The sequence below is a fragment of the Musca autumnalis genome, unplaced genomic scaffold (genome assembly GCF_047663935.1).
Source record: "Musca autumnalis isolate F117 unplaced genomic scaffold, ASM4766393v1 scaffold_1, whole genome shotgun sequence".
Classification (NCBI taxonomy): Eukaryota; Metazoa; Arthropoda; class Insecta; order Diptera; family Muscidae; genus Musca; species Musca autumnalis.
This window is the reverse complement of record NW_027411644.1, coordinates 78,034,422-78,057,485: the sequence shown is the minus strand read 5'-3', so window position 1 is coordinate 78,057,485 and position 23,064 is coordinate 78,034,422. Positions and strand designations below refer to the sequence as shown.

At 40.8% G+C, this 23,064-nt stretch overlaps 1 protein-coding gene across 1 annotated transcript in view; it reads right to left on the bottom strand.

Moving 5' to 3' along the window:
• The window catches only part of Ino80 (chromatin-remodeling ATPase INO80), a 252,596-nt gene extending 230,100 nt beyond the window's left edge, over window positions 1-22,496 (bottom strand). The window contains exons 1-9 of the mRNA XM_073982434.1: window positions 22,258-22,496; window positions 21,914-22,198; window positions 20,461-20,654; window positions 19,255-20,395; window positions 18,153-19,194; window positions 15,842-16,241; window positions 15,429-15,769; window positions 15,108-15,369; window positions 6,682-6,849 (exon numbers count right to left, since the gene is read on the bottom strand). Of these exons, the coding sequence (XP_073838535.1) occupies window positions 6,682-6,849; window positions 15,108-15,369; window positions 15,429-15,769; window positions 15,842-16,241; window positions 18,153-19,194; window positions 19,255-20,395; window positions 20,461-20,654; window positions 21,914-22,169 (3,804 nt within the window). The 5' untranslated portion in view covers window positions 22,170-22,198; window positions 22,258-22,496. The remainder of the gene's footprint in view (window positions 1-6,681; window positions 6,850-15,107; window positions 15,370-15,428; window positions 15,770-15,841; window positions 16,242-18,152; window positions 19,195-19,254; window positions 20,396-20,460; window positions 20,655-21,913; window positions 22,199-22,257) is intronic.
• Between the last annotated feature and the right edge of the window lie 568 nt (window positions 22,497-23,064).

The following is a 23,064-nucleotide window of genomic DNA, read 5'->3' as shown; positions in this document are numbered from 1 at the left end:
CCACGAGCGTACAATCATCCTCAATGCAGTCCGGAGGGGGTGAAAGTGCAGGAAGATAGAGGTTGAGCAGTTCTGGAGATATCACCCCTCCTTGGAAAACTTCCTGCTTCACTCTACTTGACTTCTTGTTTCTGAATTTCACTTATGACAATACAAGTCCGAAGGGTAGCATTCTTGACATCCTTGAACAGCTTAGCAAGGCTGTCCATATCAAAAGCTTTAGTCAGGTCCAATGCTGTGGCACTGTCTGTTCTGGTTGAGACCTCGACAAATATGTGTGAAAATGGCGTGTAGTGCTGTTGTGCTATTATGCTGCTTCCGCGCACGACTGTAGGTGTAATGCTGTCTCGAAAATTCCTCTCGGCTTCCTGAACATCAGAAACATTGGACAGTTCTCTCAAGAGTTGATTGGGAATGCTCTGAATGCTTGCCGTTGGGTTTCCCTTTGTTAAGGAAAGTACGGCGTTCAGAGGTAATGAATTCGACTGATCTATTGATGATGGGGAGATGGTCCAATCCAAAGTAAATGACGGAATACCAAGACACGCCATTCATCAGACCAGATGACAAAATGGATATTTCAGGGGAACTATAATAGTCTCCTCTAATCCTGGACTGTCCTCGTTAGCTGTGCATAATGTGGAGCTATCTATTTTCTCAGCCAGCCCGTCTGGTCATATCCTTGGGTTGAATGCGATAGCTCATGTTAGGCATTAAAATCTTCTAGGACAAACTGGTTATCACCATCCAACAGTGGCCTGATGTCGGGCGAATAACAAGGGACACAGCTATAAATCGGGGGATATACACATTTAGCAGTTCTAACTCGGCGGTTGTACACTTTACCGCTACCTCCATACACTCCAAGTATGGGTCACTAGAGTCGATCTTAAGCGAGATAGGTCTGTACTGGACAGACTGGTGCAATAGGATTGCAATTGCAGTCCACCACTCCCACTTCTCGAATGATCCAAGCGAAGAACGTTCAGCTTCGGTTTCCGAATCGCTGCGACCATTAACTTTTCGACTCATTCACGATCTAATTGTTGTTGCCACGAAGATCATCGGAGTTTAACTGCAGGAATGTAACATTGTCAGGAACTGGAACAGCAATACGCGGTGTTAGACAGTACAGCTGTAGGGGGAATTGCGAGAGAGGTTCGGAATCTAATGACGACACCGAAGACTCACTGATGATCAAGTTGGCGCAGGCCGAAACAAGAAAATCACTACCGCTATATTCCCTCAAGCCTGAACAATTCCTAAAATGTACCCACTCACGGCACCCGTTGCATCTCACCGACACCAACCAATAGGGGATGAGACGGTGACAAACAGGACAACAGTATGGACCTGATTGACCCGGAACAAAAAGCGTTTCGTCCAGCGGGTGCCAACACAACATCAAAACTATGCTGTAGCAACAACATGGTATTATCAAAATATTAAATAAAAAATGTTCTCTTTTGGGATTGAAACTTTTCAGCCCGTGTGTTCAGAGTGTTCATACGAAAATATTGGTCACTGGATATGTAGCCCATATTCGAACTTGATCTAAGTTTGGAGAATATATTGCAAGGATGAAAGTTGATCCGTGTGCACAAGCCATACAGGCAGACGGAAAGGGTTAAATCGACTTAAAATTGTTTGAAACGGATTTCGTTCAAACGTACTTAAGGTCTAAAACCATCATTTATATGAGGCACATTTTTATCTTTATCCTGAGAATATTCCTTAGCAAATATTCTAACACCTTTAACAATTCTTCCTTGATTTTCCCACACACATAAGTCATGGGATTTTAGCCAAATTTATTTCGAAAATTTTCAATATTCCAGCTATTTACAAGTCTGGCGAAATTTTCAAATTTTCTTCGGCAATCACAATCCTCCGAACAACGAAAAAAAGAATTTTTCACAAATATTCCCATAATCGGTTTCCAATGTTAAGGAAGCAAAAAACAGCAACAACAACAACAATAAGAAATAAAACAATTCCACCACAATATCCATCCATAAGTAGTATCCCTAGCCGACCCGACGAAAGCCAGAAAACATGTTAAATTTCTTTGTCATCCTCACAGTCTATAAATCAAAGCCTTTTTCCCCTACTTAAATGCCACCAACAAACCAATGAGCCACAAACATCCAGACCAAGGAGAGAGGACGACAGTCTGTTATGGACGGGACACGAGGAAAAAAGCCTCTTATTTAAGACTAAAGCCGTATTGATATGGTCGTTCGGTTTGTTTCTTTTGACTGCACATCTTTTTTTCGTTGTGGTATAATTTAAAGCTCTTTGATTTGTTGTTGTTTACAGACAACAAAAACAACAAGAACTGAGTAGGAAATAACCGTCTTAAAATATGTTTTATCTTCGAAAGAATGGCTGGCAATGGTACTTTGCCCTGAGATTTTGGCTTCAACACTCTACATGTTTGTTTGTTGATGGTTTGTTTCTCATGTTTGTAGCCAAGTAGACGAGGAAGAAGAAGTTCGCATATCGAACTTCTGCCCTCTCCGCCTAATTTTGTCGTATCAATTATGTTCACAAGTTTGGCGACATTGTATTTTCTTGCGGTTACATTAACTCGAATCAATGATGTATGTTCTGATTTGTGTGTTCTAAGGAGGCAAAGAGAAAAACGAAACACACACGAGGGTTGGAGGGTAAATTTTGGTAGCTTTAAAATTGGTTATAATAAGACCATTCAACATCATGGCAACTTTCCAACAACCACTGAAAGAAAACTTTCATTGCCAACTAAGAAGGTGTCCGTCCCTATAGACGACTTTAGACGAGTCCAAAAAAATTTAATGAGTCTGAAATGGGGTTTACAGAGGACTGGAAGAAAAATGTTTCGACGGTAGATTCTTTAGGCCAAATCGACCTTACTTACTTACTTAGCTGGCCCATTACAGAACATTTGTTCTATAGGCCGAACTAAGAAGAGATCTCCATTCCTCTCTATTTGTTGCTTCGCACTCTGGAATACCGCGCCTTTTCATCTCACCATCCACTTGTTTGCGCCATCTATTCCTTGGCCTGCCAATTCTGCGTGCACCGCCATGTGGCATGTATTCATACGCCTTTTTAGCGGGTTCATCATCGCTCATTCTTATGATATGGCCTAGCCAACGCAATCGCTGCATCTCGATACGTTTATCTATACTGATGTCGTTGTATAGCAGATACAGCTCGTGGTTCATGCGACGTCGATATTCACCGTCAACGCAGATTGGTCCGTAGATCTTTCGAAGAATTTTTCTCTCAAACACACCAAGCACTGCCATGTCTGCTTGCGCAAGTACCCAGGCTTCGGAGCCATACATCAGCACGGGTAGTATCAGTGTTTTGTAGAGCGTTATTTTTGTTTGACGAGATGTGGCTTTGTTTTTAAACTGCTTACTTAAACCAAAGTAGCATCTGTTGGCCAATACAATTCTTCTTTTTATTTCACAACTGATGTCGTTTGTTGTGTTTACGGAGGTGCCGAGGTAGACGAAGTCTTTTACTACCTCAATATTATAGGAACCAACATCCACAGTCGGTCCGAGCTCAATGGATGCATTGCGCGTCGACACCATCAACTTGGTCTTCTCACCGTTTACCGCCAGACCCACTTTAGCAGATTCTCCTTCGACCTTTATAAAGGTATCAGTTACTTCTTTTACTGATCGGCACATGATGTCTATATCATCAGCATAAGCAAGTAACATGTGACTATTGGTGTAGATTGTGCCACTTCTTTTGACGTTTGCCTCTCGTATAACCTTTTCTAGCAGGATGTTGAAGAGGTCACACGAAAGGCTGTCTCCTTGTCTGAAACCTCTTTTGGTACCAAACTCTTCGGAGAGGTTCTTTCCTATTTTAACTGAGCACCTCGTGTCAGTTAAAGTTATTTTACAAAGCCGGATGAGTTTTGCGGGGATACCAAATTCAGACATGGCTTGGAATAACTTTTGAACGCCGCGGGCTGTCGAAGGCTGCTTTATAATCGACAGAAAGGTGGTAGGTGTCGATCTGCATCTCTTGGGTCTTCTCCAGGATTTGCCGCAGGGTAAATATCTGGTCAATGGTGGACTTGCCAGGTCTAAAGCCGCATTGGTATGGTCCAATTATCTCGTTGACCATAGGCTTTAGTCGTTCGCACAATATCCCTGACACGATCTTGTAGGCAATAGGGAGTAGACTTATGCCCCTATAGTTAGAGCATACAGTCTTATCTCCCTTCTTGTGGACGGGGCACAGGATACTCAGGTTCCAATCGTCGGGTACTCGTTCTTCCTGCCAGATGGTGCTAACTAGCTGATGAATACACCTTATCAGCGTGTCGCCTCCGGTTTTGAACAGCTCGGCTGGTAAGCCATCGGCCCCTGCTGCCTTATTATTCTTCAGCCGATTTATTGCTGTCTTTACCTCATCGTGGTTGGGCGGTATACATTCAATACCATCTTCTGGGATTGGGACTGTGGTATCTTCGTCGTCTTCGCTGCTATTGGATACCAACAGAGTACACTATCTGTATCAGTTACCAAATTACAGGAGGATGTGCCTGTACCAAAGCCATCAGTTTGATGCTTGACTCTTTGGTAGAATTTTCGGACTTCATTCTGGCTCCTGTACATCTCGATTTTTTCACACTCCCGCTTTTCCATCTCTCTCCTGCGGAAAAGACGTTTCTCCTCTCTCCTTTTCTCCCTGTATCTCTCTCGTGCGCTACGCGTTGCTACGGATTGTAAAGTAGCCCTATATGCCGCATTTTTCTCTTCGGTGGCAGCACTACACTCCTCATCATACCATGATTCCTTGGTGGAGGTCTCTGGTATCCACGTATGGATTTTGCGGCTGTTTGCATAGAGTGGGCAATGCTTTGCCATTGCGCTGATATGTTATCGGGATGAGGAGTGCTACCGATGTCTAACTTTCGTGTTGTGTCTGTTCGTACTTTGTTTGCTACGTTTAAGCGGGTGCGTACCTTTGCTGCAACAAGGTAATGGTCCGAATCAATGTTTGCGCCTCGGAACGATCGTACATCCAACACGCTCGATGAATGTCTTCCATCTATCACAACATGATCAATTTGGTTTCTTGTTTTCTGATCTGGAGACAGCCAGGTGCCCTTATGAATATCGAGATGATTAAATCTGGTACTGCTAACTACCATGTTTCTTGCAGCGGCAAAGTCTATCAGCCTCATACCATTGTCAGATGTTTCACTGTGGAGACTGAATTTCCCGACTGTTGGGCCAAAGATATTCTCCTTTCCAATTTTGGCATTAAAATCGCCTAGAATGATTTTAATGTCATGGGCAGGGCAGCAGTCATATGTTTCTTCTAAGCGCTCGTAAAATATATCTTTGGTATGTTCGTCCTTTTCTTCAGTGGGAGCATGAGCGCAAATAAAGCTGATGTTGAAAAATTTAGCTTTTATTCGAATTGCAGCAAGTCTTTCATTCACTGGGGTGAAGCTGGATACCAGATGTTTTAGTCTCCGACTAACTACGAATCCACAACCTTTAGGTGTTGTTGTGACGCCTTTCCCAATCCATCGTATTTCCTGTATGACAGTAATATCGGTCTTGTAATTTTCAAGTACGTCTGCCAATGCGAAGACTGCACCTTCTCTATTAAGAGTGCGAACATTCCAGGTGCAGATTCGCAGATCATGGTCCTTAAAACGTTTGCGGGGTTCGTCAACTTTAGAGGGGTTTGTTTTTCTTTTCTTTCGTTTTTTCATAGTAGGCTGTTTTTTCTAGGGGAGGGTTACTAACCCGACGCCCAAACCCAAGTTTTTAACGTTCTTATGGGTGAACGCGCGGCACATGTTAGCTCACTACCTTTAACGGGTGTTAAAGGCAGTTCCCCAGGTGACACCACGGGGATGTCAGTGTCCACTTGGGATGAAAGAGGGACCAAGATAAATCCTGGGCTTTGCCATGTTAAAACCGGTCAGGACCGTTGCTTGGTATCTTCCATCCCCTACGTCACCCAGGCCAAATCGACCATAGACAATAATAGACCATAGTTTGAGGCGGCCACCTATTTGTAGACTTCGCAACAAAAACTGTGGATGTTTTAAGACGACGCTAATGATCTTTCGACCCTCATATGTGTAGTTCTAAAAAAAACTTGTAGTAAAGATGCATTCATTCATATGTGGTTCTGCCTCTTAAAAAAAATAATTTTTGTGTGTTTTTAGTAATTGTACGTTTTGTTTCGAATTTGACTTTCAATATTTCATTGTTTGCTGCTGCTGTTGATTCTCATGATTACTGTTTTTATGGATTTTTTTTTATGTTTGTTTTTTCGTATTTGCTTTCTGTGACCAATGGATTGGCAAATTTCCGTTGTTTCATGTTATAGTTATTTGAAATCAATGTTGAGTCAAAAACAACAACAACAAAAACACAGAAGTCATTTGTTTCGCTTGCCACAATATCTCAAAAAACAAGCCATTCGATTAGTATTTTTAGAATGTTTGGTAGATGTTATTTTTTAAAAGATTTTTTTCATTTTGATGATTTTATACCATCATTCAATGCCACAAAGTGTGAGAAAGATTTCGAAAGGGATGGTTTTAGATAGGTTCTTAAAATTATCTTGATAAAATACCGTTATGTAAATAGAGCGACAGTTCGCCAATATAACACCCTTTTTAATAGCAAATTCTGTACTTACCGTATCAGCAGCTGTTAGATTTATACCCAAACCTCCAGCTCTTGTGGATAACAGAAATACGAAAATATCCTGACGAGATTGAAAATCAGCTACCATATCTCGTCGAGCTGAGATTTTACTCGAACCATCTAAACGCATATAACGATGTTTACGATGCCACATGTATTCCTACAAAGATAAAAAGGAATGAATTATTAAAATTAGATGGCACATCTGATAGGGTTAATGACTTCTAAATAGCTTATTTGGTACAGTTTTTCTGTGAAAATTAAAATATCCGCCACTAAATTCCCAGCCATGCGTTTATTAAGAGCAAATCTATCAAACGGCACTACATGACGTAGTGGGCCACATCGAAAAGAACATCTATGCCTCGAATTTTACACTAGCATCGTTCCTAGACATCGAAGGGGCGTTCAACAATGTCAAACTCGAGTCAATAAATGATTCCCTATCTTACATGGGTATCTCCTGTCTCCTTATTGAATGGATTGATAGGATGCTGGAGAGCAGAATTATCAACTCGCATTTAGGGATGAGTTCTATCAGGAAGTCTGTGAACAGGGGTACACCCCAGGGGGTGTGCTGTCACCTCTACCACGGCTCCTGGAATGGAATATTACAAGATTTTGATAGGGTCGGTACGAAGATGATTACGACATCATCAGGCTAAATGCACTTAGGTCATACACAATAAAGTCTGAGATCGTTAGCAAATGTAGACATCAACTTGAGAACATTCAAAATCCAATTGTATCCTGTTGGGTGCCCGGACATTGTAATATTGGAGGAAACCAAACCATTTTATTGGTAAGCTCACGAGCTTTTTCTCTGATAAAGCTGGTCAAATTTGGTCTGTCACACCCAAATGTAGGATAGCGAAACTAATCTGGCCAACTATATCGAGACGTAGAACTTCATCCTTACTCTCACTCAGTAAACCTGAGATCAGAATTGCTATAGGGGTGATCACCGGCCACTGTCGCGTCAGATCCAGAAACAGTAAGTGCGATGGAACCAATGTCGATTTTTGCAGATTCTGTGAGAAGCATGAGGCGGAGACTACTGGGTGATTACGAAATCCCTACTTTCACTGGTCTCTCCTCAATCGATCCGGTGATTATTGTCAACTTTACCAAAGCTTGTAAATGGCTATGGGAAAACTATGCGAACACAACCGAAATCTGACTCTCTTATTCTAATATGATGTCGAACATTATATATATTAACAAAATTATTTTCCTTTCCTCCCCTTTCTTCTATGTATCAATCTCCCTACTCTATAAACTCTTTTCTCCTGCTGTGAATCTTTCTATTTCCAATCTCTTATATATTTTCAGGATGAACACAATGGACCAAAAGGTATCCGAGCGAAGCAGTTATGATGAATTGTAGCTGCGCATCCTTAAACCTAACCTAAATTCCCAGCCACGCCGTTTACGACATGAACAATGATATTGGATGTAATTTTTACAAAATATTAAGTCTTCCACAAAAGCCTGTAATCCCTGATAAAGAAACCTCCACTCGCTCAAGCATATTTCGTTTACTGCAAGGGGATAACAAAAGTGTACATGGGGAGTTCAACACAAGTGACGCGATATGGGATTCTAAAACACTGAATGGTATTCACTCTTCCCATAAAGAGAAGTTTGAATTGCCGGATATCTTTATCGTCAGAGCTCCGCTGCTACCTTTTACATTCTGTGAAACTGCGGTAGCTGTAAGTTAGAATACTACCCTCTTGCGCCAGAAAGGGGTGACAAAATGTTCTAGGAAACAGTTAAGATGCAAGAATCGCAAGCGATAACTGCAACCCTTATCCTTCACATCCAATAAGGTAGAGGTGGTTATCTCCAAATCCTAACTATCCAGAGTCCTTTGTCCAAATAGCATTTCTAAGCCCATGGTAAAAACTTGGCACAACAGGTTTGAAATATTTTTTGAAGGCTCTAGACACCAAGACCATGGCACACTGATTAGACATGTCCACCCAAAGTCCACACTTAACACACCAGCTGTTGCTCTTCCAATCCCTCAAAATGCATCCTTTTTGCAATTTAATTGCAATGAACTGCGATAAGATCGAGGAAATAGTGGTCGGAAACGACCAGAGGGGTACAGCGCTGGCTGAACATGATTGATAGATTGAACGTTTTGTACGGTCAATGAGGACGCCCCTACCAGAATTAGCGGAGAGTGTCACAGTCCACCATACATAACCATCGTGTCACCTGGTCTGACAAATGAATAGCAACTCGTTGTTTCTCTTAGATCAGACCATCTCCCCATAATTGTCTTCCATTTTCCAGCATAGGCGACGGAATTAGCAAATGATCGTGGTGAGTTTCGTCGTGCCAACCCCAGTGACCCCAGAGTCAGGGAGCACTGACACTGGAAGTTAACAGGTTGGTCGATGAGCATAACCGGAACAAGTGGCTAAACCATCTGAAGAATTGTAACATTGGAGCCGGAATAAGTGAATTGTGGGCAAGGATTAAGTCACTCTCGAACCCTGTAAAGAAGGAGGATAGGACGTCAATCAACGTCAAATAACCTGACTTCTCCAATACAGTCACTTATTATTCTAATTATTCTTACTCTTCTCTCTTGTCATACCAACTTCCGCTTCCCTTCCTGTCCAACCTTTCCAACCTAATCATCTTCCTCCCACACAGCACATCACATCAACAGACATATATCATCACCCACAGTCACACAGCACCACATAGCTCTACCCACAACAGGCACCACATCACTTGTCTTCCACACCACCAATATCTTCACACACACTATCATCATCTAAATAGCCACGCATCATCATCTACAGATATATAACATATCTCTTTGCACAGTCATCACCTGAATGCACAAATCACCATATAGCCATCAGTTACACATCATCACCATCTACAACCCAATCAACATCAACACACATGGCCATATCCATCATCTACAATCAAATAGCCCAAATCACACATCACTACAACATCTTTCACCTCTACAACACACATAATTCAATAATTTGGATGATCACAATGGACCTCAAGGTCTCCGAGTGGAGTAGCTGCCAACATGGCAGTTGCGCATCCTGAACCTAACCTAACCTAACATAGGACGTCAATCACGTTTGCCGACGTTACGCTGACCGATCCGAAGTGGTACGCAAGTTATTTTAATATACTGTTTTTCGAGCACGCCGGGATTTGGTGTATTCCTGTCGAGGATAGACCAACACAATTTACAATGGATGAAGTTGCGAATACCACCAGGAACGGTAAATCATCCAAAGCGCTGGGCCCTGATGGAATCTCGAAGGTAATGCTGAAACAACTGGATGAGGTGGGAATCGAGAATATCACCAACGTTTCTCAAACTGTCGCTAGCCGAAGTCTGGGCAGGGTGACCCCGCTACTGAAGCCAAGAATGTCATCAAAGGTGAATGATACAGGCCGATTTCGCTTCAAGGACCCTTGAGGCGTTACTCCTCCCCAGCCTCAGAAACAGCTATCCAGTTTCGATCATCAGCATGGGTTCCGTAAGCAGCACAGTACGACAACAGCGCTTCACGCTATCACCACACATTATCGTCGATGACTCAACCAGAGCAAGCCGTGTGATAGAACTGTGATGGTGGCGCTTGACTTATCAAAAGCCTTTGATACTGTCAAGCACTCTACGCTGTTTGAGGACATCGAGCTGACAACCCTCAGGCCGAGTTTGAAACGTTGGATAATCAATGACATGTATGGACGCCAGTCCAAAATTCTAGGGGTCACATTCTACAGTTCTCGTCGTCCGCGCATGTCACAGCTATATCTGCGACAAGCTGAAATGTAGTAACAAGATTCTTAAGTCCCTGGCCGACAGCACTCGGGATGCGCATAAAAAAACCTTGTTCACCACATATAACACAATCCACATATCAAGTGCGATACGGTATGCGGCACCAGTATGGTCCGAGAATATAAGTCTAACGCAAGGGAATAACTTTAAAACCTGTCAGAACGTTGCCCTGAGAACTGTAACAGCCCGTAAAAATAATCCTAATAACCGAATGGTAGAGTACATTCCAAATCTATCGCAGTTGCCACTACAAACCGGAGTGAGTAGTTTTGGGTCAACTACATTCGGAATGGTACAGCAGGTTCAATTCCTATATACCAAGGATAGATAACACCTTGCAAAACATTAATCCAGCATGCGTAACAGACCTGCACGACACATTGCACCCTTTCACATGCCCTGCCAAACCAACTCAACTAATTCCAGTAGCTATGTGGTTATAACCCATTGATGCAGCCATTTGCATAGATGGAAAGTCTCCTCCCATCATAAGTACAATAGCAGAACTACAGTCCCCACACATATCACTCGAGAACTTAACTAGAACATACCGTCAACCACGTCAGGAAAAAGAAATTGAATTTCCTTAGAGTGAAACAAGAAGTCCTTCGTCCTTTCAACCGTCCTATAAGTCGGTTTCAGTAATCTGTTAAGGGGTTCTTCGAATCGTTTATAAAGTGGTCTATAAAGACGCCCTTCAATTAATCTATAACAAGTAAAAAAGTATCAGTCGGCTTAGCCGACAGAGATGTACCCTCAGCCAGTTTAATTTGAAACACTTTATTCCAAAAAAATATTTCATACGCACAAAAATGTGGATTAGGATTAAAGTTCAAAAGGATTGCGGAGGAGGTACTTAAAGGAATTGACCGACATAGTCCATTATGGAAGTGGATCTTATTTTGGGAGTCATATATTTTCGATATATATCGCGACCACTAGTCATTTCAGTTGGTCATCGTATAACTTTTATTTATTTATTTATTAATCAACTTTACAATAATTCAAGCCATCAGGCCAATTAAAATGAATTACATAATATTACATATTTGTATGTTATCACTACTCAGTGTGCATATGAAATAATCCTATTTAGTTATTTAAATTGAATCCTTACATGTAAAACAAAGCCATATGGCCAATAAATGTAATACATTATACAAAGCGCAGATATGTCACTACTCCGAAATATGGCATTAAAACATGCCTATTAATATTAAATATAGTAAGCAAAATTGAGATCACTAGCTACTAATTAATTATATAAATTCACATAAATTCATTTTTATAAATATTTACTATAAAAAGAAAATTACGTTCCTGCCACAAGGCAATAGCGCACAGAATGTATTGTACTCTACTAGACAAACATTGGTTGTCTCACAAAGTGTCTAACAAGACGTTTTGAGAACGAAGTCGGGGTAATGCTAAAGTCTTTCAAATCATTCGGCAAGGAGTTGTACAGCCGAGCAACACGTACCATAAACGAAATATCCATGAGATGGTGAACTGTGGGAATCTCAAGTTGAAGGCGGCGAATTGAAGAGCAAAAAACGAAATTATTTACCAGAAATAGAGGGCACTGATGCTTAATGGTTTTAAAAAAACTAAGCATAAGACGAGTGTCCACAAATGCATGGAAGGAACAACCAAAGAAGTCCATCACGTAAGGTGTGATATGAACACTACGATTCAACTTATATACAAAACGAATAACCTTGTTTACTGCCAACTGAATCAAGCGAAGATTACCCAAAGTTGACCCAGAGTACACTTCAAGGCAGTAAAGAAAAATAGGTAAAACCAAGGCATGAGCCAGGCGTTTCCTAATGAAAAGCGGCAAAGCTAAATCAGTAGCATAGAGACTCCGAAGAGAGGAATTAAGTTGGGACACAACCATATTTATATGACAACAAAAACTAAGTTTGTCATCAAGCAACACTCCCAGACACAACAACTCGGAAACAAAATCAATGTCCGTATTATTGTATCTAACAGATACTCCAATGTTCGTGAAAGTCGCAAAAAATATAGCTTTTGTCTTCGATGGATTTACACTTAGAGAACTATTTATCATCCACCCCCTCAATGTCTCCATAGCATTATCAATCTTGGACTGAAGAACAGAAATGAAACGACTATCACCTTTGAAAAGTAGCTGTACGTCATCCGCAAAGGCGAAAGGTTGACACCAAAAACTTAATTCAGGGAAAAGATCATTAAGAAAAATAATAAAGAGAAGTGGCCCTAAAACGGAACCTTGCGGCACACCACTTCTAACAGGAAGAATAGAGCTCAATGCACCCCCAACACATACAAGTTGCTTTCTGTCAGCAAGATAAGAAGACATTAAGCAGCAAGCACTTCGGGAGAATCCATACAATGAATGTAATTTATGTATCAACTTCGCATGATGCACCCTATCAAATGCCTTCTCCAAGTCAAGGGACACCAAGACACTAAGTTTTGTATTGCCAAAACTGACTTTCACCGAATCCGTCAGACCTAACAAAAGCGAGGCAGTGCTTCTGTTCTTCCTGAATCCACACTGGGCATCATCAAGCATATTATTTCTCTCTAGATAAGTTGTAATTTGATATTTTAAGACATGTTCCACAATCTTGGAGCAAATGGGCAAGATAGAAATTGGACGAAACTCTTGAACAGAACCAATAACATTTTTCTTTTTCACAGGGACTAATTTAGCCAACTTCCAGGCAACAGGAAATACCGACGTTGTTAAAATAGTATTCACCAAGGTAAGAAAATGACGAGAAATCAAAGGAAAAACAATTTTTAAATACTTAAGAGTATAGCCATCCAAACCAGCTGCATTTGACTTTATAGAAGAGAAAGCCCTCTCTAGATCCGAAACATCCACACAATGAAAAGAAAAACCATCTTCACCAACTTCCTGAAAATTATCGAAAGAAAAATATGAATCAAGTTGATTACTCGCAAACCTTGCATTCAACTCATCCACGCTACCACTATACGTGTAGGATTTATCAGTGGAAAATCCATTGGATTTAAGCAAACTCCACAATTCCTTGGTACTGCGTTGACCTTCAAACAGTGATGAATGGGCATTTATCTTAGCTTTTCGTACAACAGATTTAGCCTTATTTCTAGCTTTACAAAAACTCCTCCAATCAATACTGCTTTTAGTACTAAGATATTGTCTGAAAGCTAAATCCCTTATAGAATTGTGATACGAAATCTCAGGAGACGAATACCAAGCATTGCGCGTGTTCAAGAACAATCTCCTCTTCCTAACGGGAAACAACTGAAGAACTCGATTGAGACATCCATCAAGGCATTCCCACTGAACATCAACACTATTCGAGGAGTACATAGCAGAAAAATCGAAGGAGGATACAGCGTCAAATAATGCACCAGTATTCCAGGAAGCATGGACTTGTCCACGGAAAACATAAGGAGAAATTTGGACAAAATATTGGGATATCCAAATTGGTTGCTCCGTTCAAGATATTTCGTGCATACCATTTTAATGACATTCTTTAAATATTGGGGGGAAGTACCAGAAGTTGTGGATCGGTATTACCTATCTTCAAACTGAACCTATGTTTGTACAAAATATGACGCAGGCCAAATTTTGGACCAAATCGGTTGATCAGTTCGAGAGTTGTCGTGCGGTTTTTTACACCTTTCGGGCTGTTTTCTCAAGAACTATGGACTTGCCCCTGAAAAACTTTTACCGTCGTAATTGAGGCAGCGAATGCAAGTTGCTTCAAAAAAAAATCAAAGTGATTAGAGGTCTTAAAGTGAACTTATCCGAAATTTTGTGTGGGAGGTACCCGAAGGAGTGGAAAAATATAGTCCATATTCGAACCTGATCTATATCTGGTAGATATATTAGGAGTGGACCTATATAACCCATCTTCGAACTTAAAATATGTTTGGACAAGATATTACGAAAACCAAATTTTGGACCGAATCGGTTGATCCGTTCGAGAGTTATCGTGCGCTCCAGTCAGACAGACGGACGGACATGGCTAAATCAACTCCAAATTGTCTGAAACGGATTTCGTCCAAACATATTTGGGGTCTAAAACCATTATTTCGATGAGGCACATTTTGCCTGTATGAAAGTGTATATACCCTCGTTAGCATAAATGCTGAGGGTATAAAAACACGATAGACGATAGACATTAATACTGTAAAGACGCGCTTCAAGTCGTCTATAAAGAGGCTCATCAAGTCGTCTATAAAGATGCTCTTTAAGTCGTCTATAAAGGCGATCTTCAAGTCGTCATTGACAACGTGAATTAAGTCGTCTAAAAAACGCCCTTCATGTCGACTACAAAGACACTCTTCAAGTCGTCTACGAAGACGCCCTTGAAGTTGTCTATAAAGACGCCCTTCAAATCGTCTATAAAGACGGCCTTAAAATCTTCTATAAAGACACCCTTCAAGTCCTCCACGAAGACGCCTTCAAGTCGCCTACAAAGGTTCCTTCAATATGTATATGAAGTCAATAAAAAGCTCCTATAAGTTCGTCTATAACGACCCCTTCAAGTTTTATGTAGTCGTATAAATTAAATGTATTTTCTTCTTACCTCCAGCAAATCAATCATTTTGGTCATTTGGGAATAAATCAGTACACGATGACCTTCAGCCTTGAGACGAGTCAATAAACTATCCAATACCGATAATTTACCAGCATCCGAAATAAGTGTCTCCTTATCGGGTATTATAATGGAGGACCAACCAAATTTGGGTGTTAGTATGTCCATGCCAGTGTTTACCACTTCTAAGCCCTCCGGGTTTTCACAATGCAAATGGCGTATATGAGACCAAGCAGCAGCACGACTTTCACAGCTAAAAATAAAAAATTAAAATCATTATCTAATTGAAACATAAAAATACTAAATACTTACTATAAATGACGATTATAGGTATTAACTTTCTGATTAAGACCATATAAGAAGCGAGGCATTTCCAATGGTTCACATTGATAGTATTGAGGTAAACGGTGTTTATGTTCAAATTCAGGCAATAGCCGTAAAGGTTCTTTGGAAAGTTTCTTGGTATTATTCGATGAACCACCAGCTGTATTCATAATCAATTCCGATTCAGCCTCATCAAGCATTTCATTTTTTATTTCAGCTTCTTCAATATTTTGTTTATATTTGCTACGTATAACCCGATGTTCAATGGTCTCTTGCATGTTACAGGTTTTGTAATCACCAAAGGCATAGACTGAACTTTCTTTGGAGGTCTAGAGGAAGAGGAGTTACATTATTATTTATTGGGTTATAGGATGTGCTACAAAAATTGTCAATGTTCTTACCAATCCTGTAAATAGTAGCTGCCTAATAACACTTGTCTCCATTAAAAAGTTTTTATTTAATGGATTCTCCACTGTTGGTTCTAGTAACTGGAATCTTGTTGCTTTATAATCTGCCGTCCACCATTCTCTACGATAGGCCAGTAGTTGTTGATAAATTACTTTACGTCGATAATGCTGCAGCAGAGTTATCAAACCATTTATGGTTGTATCTTCCAAATCTTTGGGTGATATATCACAGAGCCTTGTGAAACTAAAACAGCCTTCGTTGGCAACATTTAAATCTATGTAACGGACATAATTCTCATGGGATTTCTTTTGAGTTTTGGAGGGTGGTGTTGATGATGATGATGGTTCGTGGAATAAGGAATGATGTGAGTAATCTGCTTTGAATATGGAAAAACTGAAAAGGAGAGAAGAATAATACAATTAGTAAGCATTGGCCCTTCTGGGATGTTTGTGGAACAATTGTATATAAGAATTGGATAGATAAAACTCCCGTCATTACACCAAATGTTTGCTCGTCTTTAAAGATTCCCTTCATTTGCTTAAGTTCAGACTCCCTTGGTCTATAATGACTCCCTTCAGTTCATCTATAAAGACTTCCTTAAGCTCGTCTATACAGACTCCATCCAGCTCGTCTATAATAAAAAAGACTCCCCTCTGGCCAACTATAAAGACTGCCTTCTGGTCGTCTATAAAGACTTCCATCAGGTCGTCTATATAGACTCCCTTCAGATGACTCCATACTTGTCGTCCCTAAAGACTCCCTTCAGCTCGTCCCTAAAGACTCCCTTCAGCTCGTCTATAAAGACTCCCTTCAGCTCGTCTATAAAGACTCCCTTCAGCTCGTCTATAAAGACTCCCTTCAGCTCGTCTATAAAGACTCCCTTCAGCTCGTCTATAAAGACTCCCTTCAGCTCGTCTATAAAGACTCCCTTCAGCTCGTCTATAAAGACTCCTTTCAGCTCGTCTAAAAAGACACCCTTCAGCTCGTCTATAAAGACTCCCTTCAGCTCGTCTATAAAGACTCCCTTCGGCTCGTCTATAAAGACTCCCTTCGGCTCGTCTATAAAGACTCCCTTCGGCTCGTCTATAAAGACTCCCTTCGGCTCGTCTATAAAGACTCCCTTCGGCTCGTCTATAAAGACTCCCTTCGGCTCGTCTATAAAGACTCCCTTCGGCTCGTCTATAAAGACTCCCTTCGGCTCGTCTATAAAGACTCCCTTCGGCTCGTCTATAAAGACTCCCTTCGGCTCGTCTATAAAGACTCCCTTCGGCTCGTCTATAAAGACTCCCTTCGGCTCGTCTATAAAGACTCCCTTCAGCTCGTCTATAAAGACTCCCTTCGGCTCGTCTATAAAGACTCCCTTCAGCTCGTCTATAAAGACTCCCTTCAGCTCGTCTATAAAGACTCCCTTCAGCTCGTCTATAAAGACTCCCTTCAGCTCGTCTATAAAGACTCCCTTCAGCTCGTCTATAAAGACTCCCTTCAGCTCGTCTATAAAGACTCCCTTCAGCTCGTCTATAAAGACTCCCTTCAGCTCGTCTATAAAGACTCCCTTCAGCTCGTCTATAAAGACTCCCTTCAGCTCGTCTATAAAGACTCCCTTTAGCTCGTCTATAAAGACTCCCTTCAGCTCGTCTATAAAGACTCCCTTCAGCTCGTCTATAAAGACTCCCTTCAGCTCGTCTATAAAAACTTCCTTCAGCTCGTCTATAAAGACTCCCTTCAGCTCGTCTATAGAGACTCCCTTCAGCTCGTCTATAAAGACTCCCTTCAGCTCGTCTATAAAGACTCCCTTCAGCTCGTCTATAAAGACTCCCTTCAGCTCGTCTATAAAGACTCCCTTCAGCTCGTCTATAAAGACTCCCTTCAGCTCGTCTATAAAGACTCCCTTCAGCTCGTCTATAAAGACTCCCTTCAGCTCGTCTATAAAGACTCCCTTCAGCTCGTCTATAAAGACTCCCTTCAGCTCGTCTATAAAGACTCCCTTCAGCTCGTCTATAGAGACTCCCTTCAGCTCGTCTATAAAGACTCCCTTCAGCTCGTCTATAAAGACTCCCTTCAGCTCGTCTATAAAGACTCCCTTCAGCTCGTCTATAAAGACTCCCTTCAGCTCGTCTATAAAGACTCCATTCAGCTCGTCTATAAAGACTCCATTCAGCTCGTCTATAAAGACTCCCTTCAGCTCGTCTATAAAAACTCCCTTCAGCCTGTCTATAAAGACTCTCTTAAGCTTAAGACTCCCTTCACCTCTTCTATAAAGAAACCCTTTAGCTATTCACTCCCTTCAACCAGTCTTATACTCACCGATTGTATAATAAATGCCTTTGACTTGGCAGTGAGCGATAGAGAAGACCATCATCGAACACTAGACGTGGCAGAACATATTCTTGGCATTTCATAACAAATGGACTTTTGGCATCACGTCGCTCAAACAATTCCGGATGATTACAAACTTTTCGAAATTGCATAACGAGATTCATAAGATTCGATGTAAAATTACGATCGATATGATGACTTCCATCCCCCGTTGTGCCACCACCTCCACGTGTTAAATTCAAAAGATCTTCAATGCGTATTTTTTGTTTCAAAGCCATATACAAAAGTTTTTGTCGTATGGTCAGTGGGCAATAGACCATAATTTCTATTTTATCGGAAAGCTCATTTTCAACATCCTTTTTGATACGTCGCAACATGAAAGGTTTTAAAATCATATGTAGACGCGAAATTTGTTTCTCATCAATGCCAGTCTTATTTTCAGCATGTGATTCAATATCCTTGGAGAACCATTCATTAAATTCATCATGGGAATCGAAGAGGGTGGGCATAATGAAATGCAGCAGCGCCCATAGTTCGGCCATACTATTTTGTATTGGTGTACCACTGAGGAGGAGGCGATTGCGACAATTAAAACCCAGCAACAGTTTCCAACGCATTGACGAAGCACTCTTAATGGCTTGCGCCTCATCCAGAACCATATATTGCCACTTGATACGATTGAAATACTTGTAATCCGATACTATGAGTTGATAGGAGGTTATGACCACATGAAAGCTGGCATCACGGGTGTGTAGATCTTTTTGTTCCCAAAATTGTCGTAGAATTTTGCGTTCATTTGGTGAACCCCAATAGGGAACAACATTAAAATCAGGGGCAAAACGTTCCAATTCCTGTTGCCAATTGTGTAGCGTAGAGGCGGGAGAGATAATCAAAAATGGACCCCAAACACCATAGTGTTCGGCAATGTGGCAAAGAAAAGCTATGGATTGCACGGTTTTGCCCAAACCCATTTCATCAGCCAAAATGCCACTGATGCCTTGATCATAAATGTTGGCCAGCCAGGTCATACCTAGAAAGAAATACAGAAAATACATTAAAAGAAGCCTCTAAATTTAATTTATTTACTTACCTTTTATCTGATATGCCTTCAGGGAGCCCCGGAATATTGACGGTTGTGGCAAATCGGCCTGGGTCTTTTCCGTCAGCAGTGATTGTGGTTTATCTTCCTCTTTAATATAATCACTATGACCCGCCGTTTCCTTTTTTATACTAACATCAAATTTCTTGGCCTTATTTTGATCATTGGCAAACGCCTCCTCGGCATGTTGTTGGGCCAATTGTTTCATTTGTTCAGCATCGTAATCATCGTAGGCAGCCAGGCGTGGATTTGCCTCCTCATCCAATTGATTGAGTATACGTAACTGTTCAGCCTCAGTACCTTGCCCCAATTTTTTGGACATAAAATGCGCATAAAGTTCAGTTTGTGTTATCAAGAAATTCAGCTTCCTTTGCTGGCGTTTAACCTCAATTAGTTCGACATCCATTTTACGTTGTTCCTCTGCCTCCTTTTCCATGCGACGACGTGTATCTCTTTCCACACGTTCATAACGTTTCCAGTAGGATAACATTTCACGTGTCAGGCGTTTGGCACGCCACACAGTTTCTTTCATTACCTTTTGTGAAAGCATAGCCCTTTGTCGTACCACTTTCATACACATTGTGGCCGCCCGTTTACAATTTTGTACCATTTCTTTGTGATTATTGCTACGGGCACGTTGACATCTACCCAATTCCTTTTTGGCCATTAATTGCCAAACTCTTCTACGTCTTGCCGCCAAGGCTTCTGGGGTACGCGGTAAGCCTAGTTGACTCTTACGTCTTCGGCCTCTACCCGAATAACCGGGTGTGAAAGCAGACAAGCTAGACATATCGCGAGAATCAAATGTCATGGAAGTTTCAACATCCGACTGGACATCAACATCGTCATCTTCTTCGTTGAAAGTATTACCCAGACCTACAGAGGGTTGTTGTAGTTTATCACTCGACTCCTTTGAGCTATGTTGTGGATCTTGCAGCAGTTTATGTTTCGATTTACGAGGTTTACGTATTTTCGGCATTTTGGGTAATTTTGGTAGTGGAGCAATTTTAATGGGTTTCTCTTTCTTGGTGCGACGTTTACGTTTCCTTACACCCACAATGGATTGTTGATGTTCTGTGAACATATCATGATTGGAGAGCAGACCACTTCCATAATAGGCATATTGAGTATTCTGAAAAAAAGCAAGGGGAAGGGTTAGAACTGTAAATCATTTTAGGAATTAAGTGGCAAACTCACCGTGGGTTTTTTGTAATAGTTTTCCCGCAACTTTTGTTGCTTCATATGAGTTCTCAACATTTCCTTGACATAATCATCTTCATCACTTATATCGGTCTCAGTATCGGTATCACTCATAATGACATCATATAACCATTCCCGATCGGCCGTTAGCTCACTGAAGTTGTACAAAGAAGCTTTGACGGCTTGACGTTCTGAAAAGAAAGAAGAAGATGCATTATAAGAGGCTGAAGGGAGGCTTAATGAACAATTGGGAGGGTTTGTGTTGATGAGCTTAAGGGCTTCATAATAGACGAGCTAGTCTTTATAGACGAGCTGAGGGAGTCTTTACAAGAGAGCTGAAAGGAGTCTTTATAGACGATTTGAAGAAGTATTTACAGACGAACTGAAGGGACTCTTTATAGACGAGCTGGAGTGAGTCTTTATAGACGAGCTGAAGGGAGACTTTGTAGACGAGCTGAAGAAGTATTTATAGACGGGTTGAAGGGAGTATTTATAGATGGACTGAAGGCAGACTTTATAGACGAGCTAAAGAGAGCCTCCATTCTTTATAGAAGAGATGAAGAGTCTTTATAGACGATCTGAAGGGAGTCTTTATAGACGAGCTGAAGGGAGTATTTACAGACGAGCTGAAGAGAGTCATTATAGATGATCTAAAAGGGATCTTTATAGACGTGCTGAAGGGAATTTTTATAGACGAGCTGAAGAGATTATCTACAGAGGAGCTAAAGGGAATCATTATGGACGATAGTAAGGAAGTCTTTATAGATGAGATGCGGATCATGATGAAATATTTACCAGCCCATATGTCCAGAGATATGTATGTGTCTTCAAAGTCCCTAAGTACCTATGATTTTGTTCTCAAATTTTACAGCTTGCAAAGGCAATAAGGGTATCATTGTAGAGACTTCGGCTAAATCTTTTTTCAAAAATTAAAAGGTTTTGTCGGTGGCCAACCTTCGGCGGAGATTTAATACTTTGACCTATAGGCGGGATCCAACAACGGCGGCTACGTGGTTAAATCTCGGTTTAAAAGTTGATTTAGCTGGCGGGCCTTCGCCTGGATATTTAAGACATTCAATGTCCAAAAACAGCTACCGTGTAAAATCTTCTTAGAAATTAAAAGTTTTGTAGGTAGCCGGGTTTTGGCCGTGAATTTAACACGTTCATTTGTGAACAGGTGCAGGTCCAACGCCAGGTAGGTGGGATCAAGACATCCAGAGCATTACAATGTTACCCATACATATTGCCTCAGTCGGCTGTACAACCTAATTCTATTGCAGCTCATTGATATGGGATCTCTATTTTATTGCCCGTCCAAAAAAAAACTGTGAAATGAAGGTAGGAATTGCTTTTTGAAACCACTCCAATTACTTTGTCATTTAAAAAGCTGCAATTTTGCCCACTTTCCAATTAGAAAAATGTAAAACCCATTCTCCTCCGTGCAACTCACCTTGTTTGGTGCCCAATTTCTTCGACTTTTTCTTACGGCTGCTACCCATTGCACTTTCATCGTCATAAGAATCTTCCCCGGGCGTATCGTCTGCCTCCGACTCTTCCGGACTAGTAAGGGGCCTCGAAAGAATCTCACGTGCCTGCTGCATAAATGGACGCATATCTAATGCTGCCTCCAAACGTTGAATATGCAATGGTTCAGCCATTTCCACCGAAGGCAACCCCTCCGTTTGTTGTTCTATAATTCCATTCATCTTGCACCACGAATTGTATTGTATTGTATCTATAAAAATCACCAACGTTCATACAAAATTCTTCGAAAAATATTTCTTTTATTCTTACACGCTTTAATTCTACAATTCTTTTTATATAAGCTCGTGAATAGAGAAACGAATATCAACCAACAATATCAACAATATCAACGCCTTCACACTCTGCTACAACACATTTTCTTTGCTTTCGTTTTATTGCGTTATCTGTTCGTTTCCATTTATAAATATTCTCAATTAATTGTATGTTTTTGGTGCTTTTGTGTGGCCGATGAGTATTTGTTCATATGGTTTGTTGTTTAGAATAAGCATAAAAGAGGAACAGTGAAATTTTTACGAATAAGAAATGGAGAACAAGTGAAAACTGTTCAAATAAAAGGGCATTGCGTATGGCGTCTGTATTGCAACGTACTGTAATGGTCGTGTTTACACGTGCATGAACCAGTGTTGGATAGTTTAGGTTTAAAGCTGAAAACACATCCAACGTTTGTGTTGGGCGTTGAGAAAAAAAAAACAACAACAGGGCGACGTCGAAACCAAAGTCCAGCGTTTATACCATGGTAGAATAAAGTAAAGGTAGACCACAGCGAACAGCTGATTAAATTTTTTTCTTTTTATGGCCTAATCTGCCAAAAGCTGGGTTGAATTTTTTACTGTTTTTGACATTATGCAATAATAAAGATAGATGCATCGTAGATGAACACTATATCTTAAAATTTAAAACAAGGACAAAATAATTTATATTCACGTGGCAAAATAAAATTTTTGATTTTTTAATAGTAAAACTTACGAAAGAACGATTTGTCAAATACAACAACTTTTACAACTTTTGTAAAAATTCTAGCTGAAATTTATCTGCAAACCGGATGCCAGTAATCAC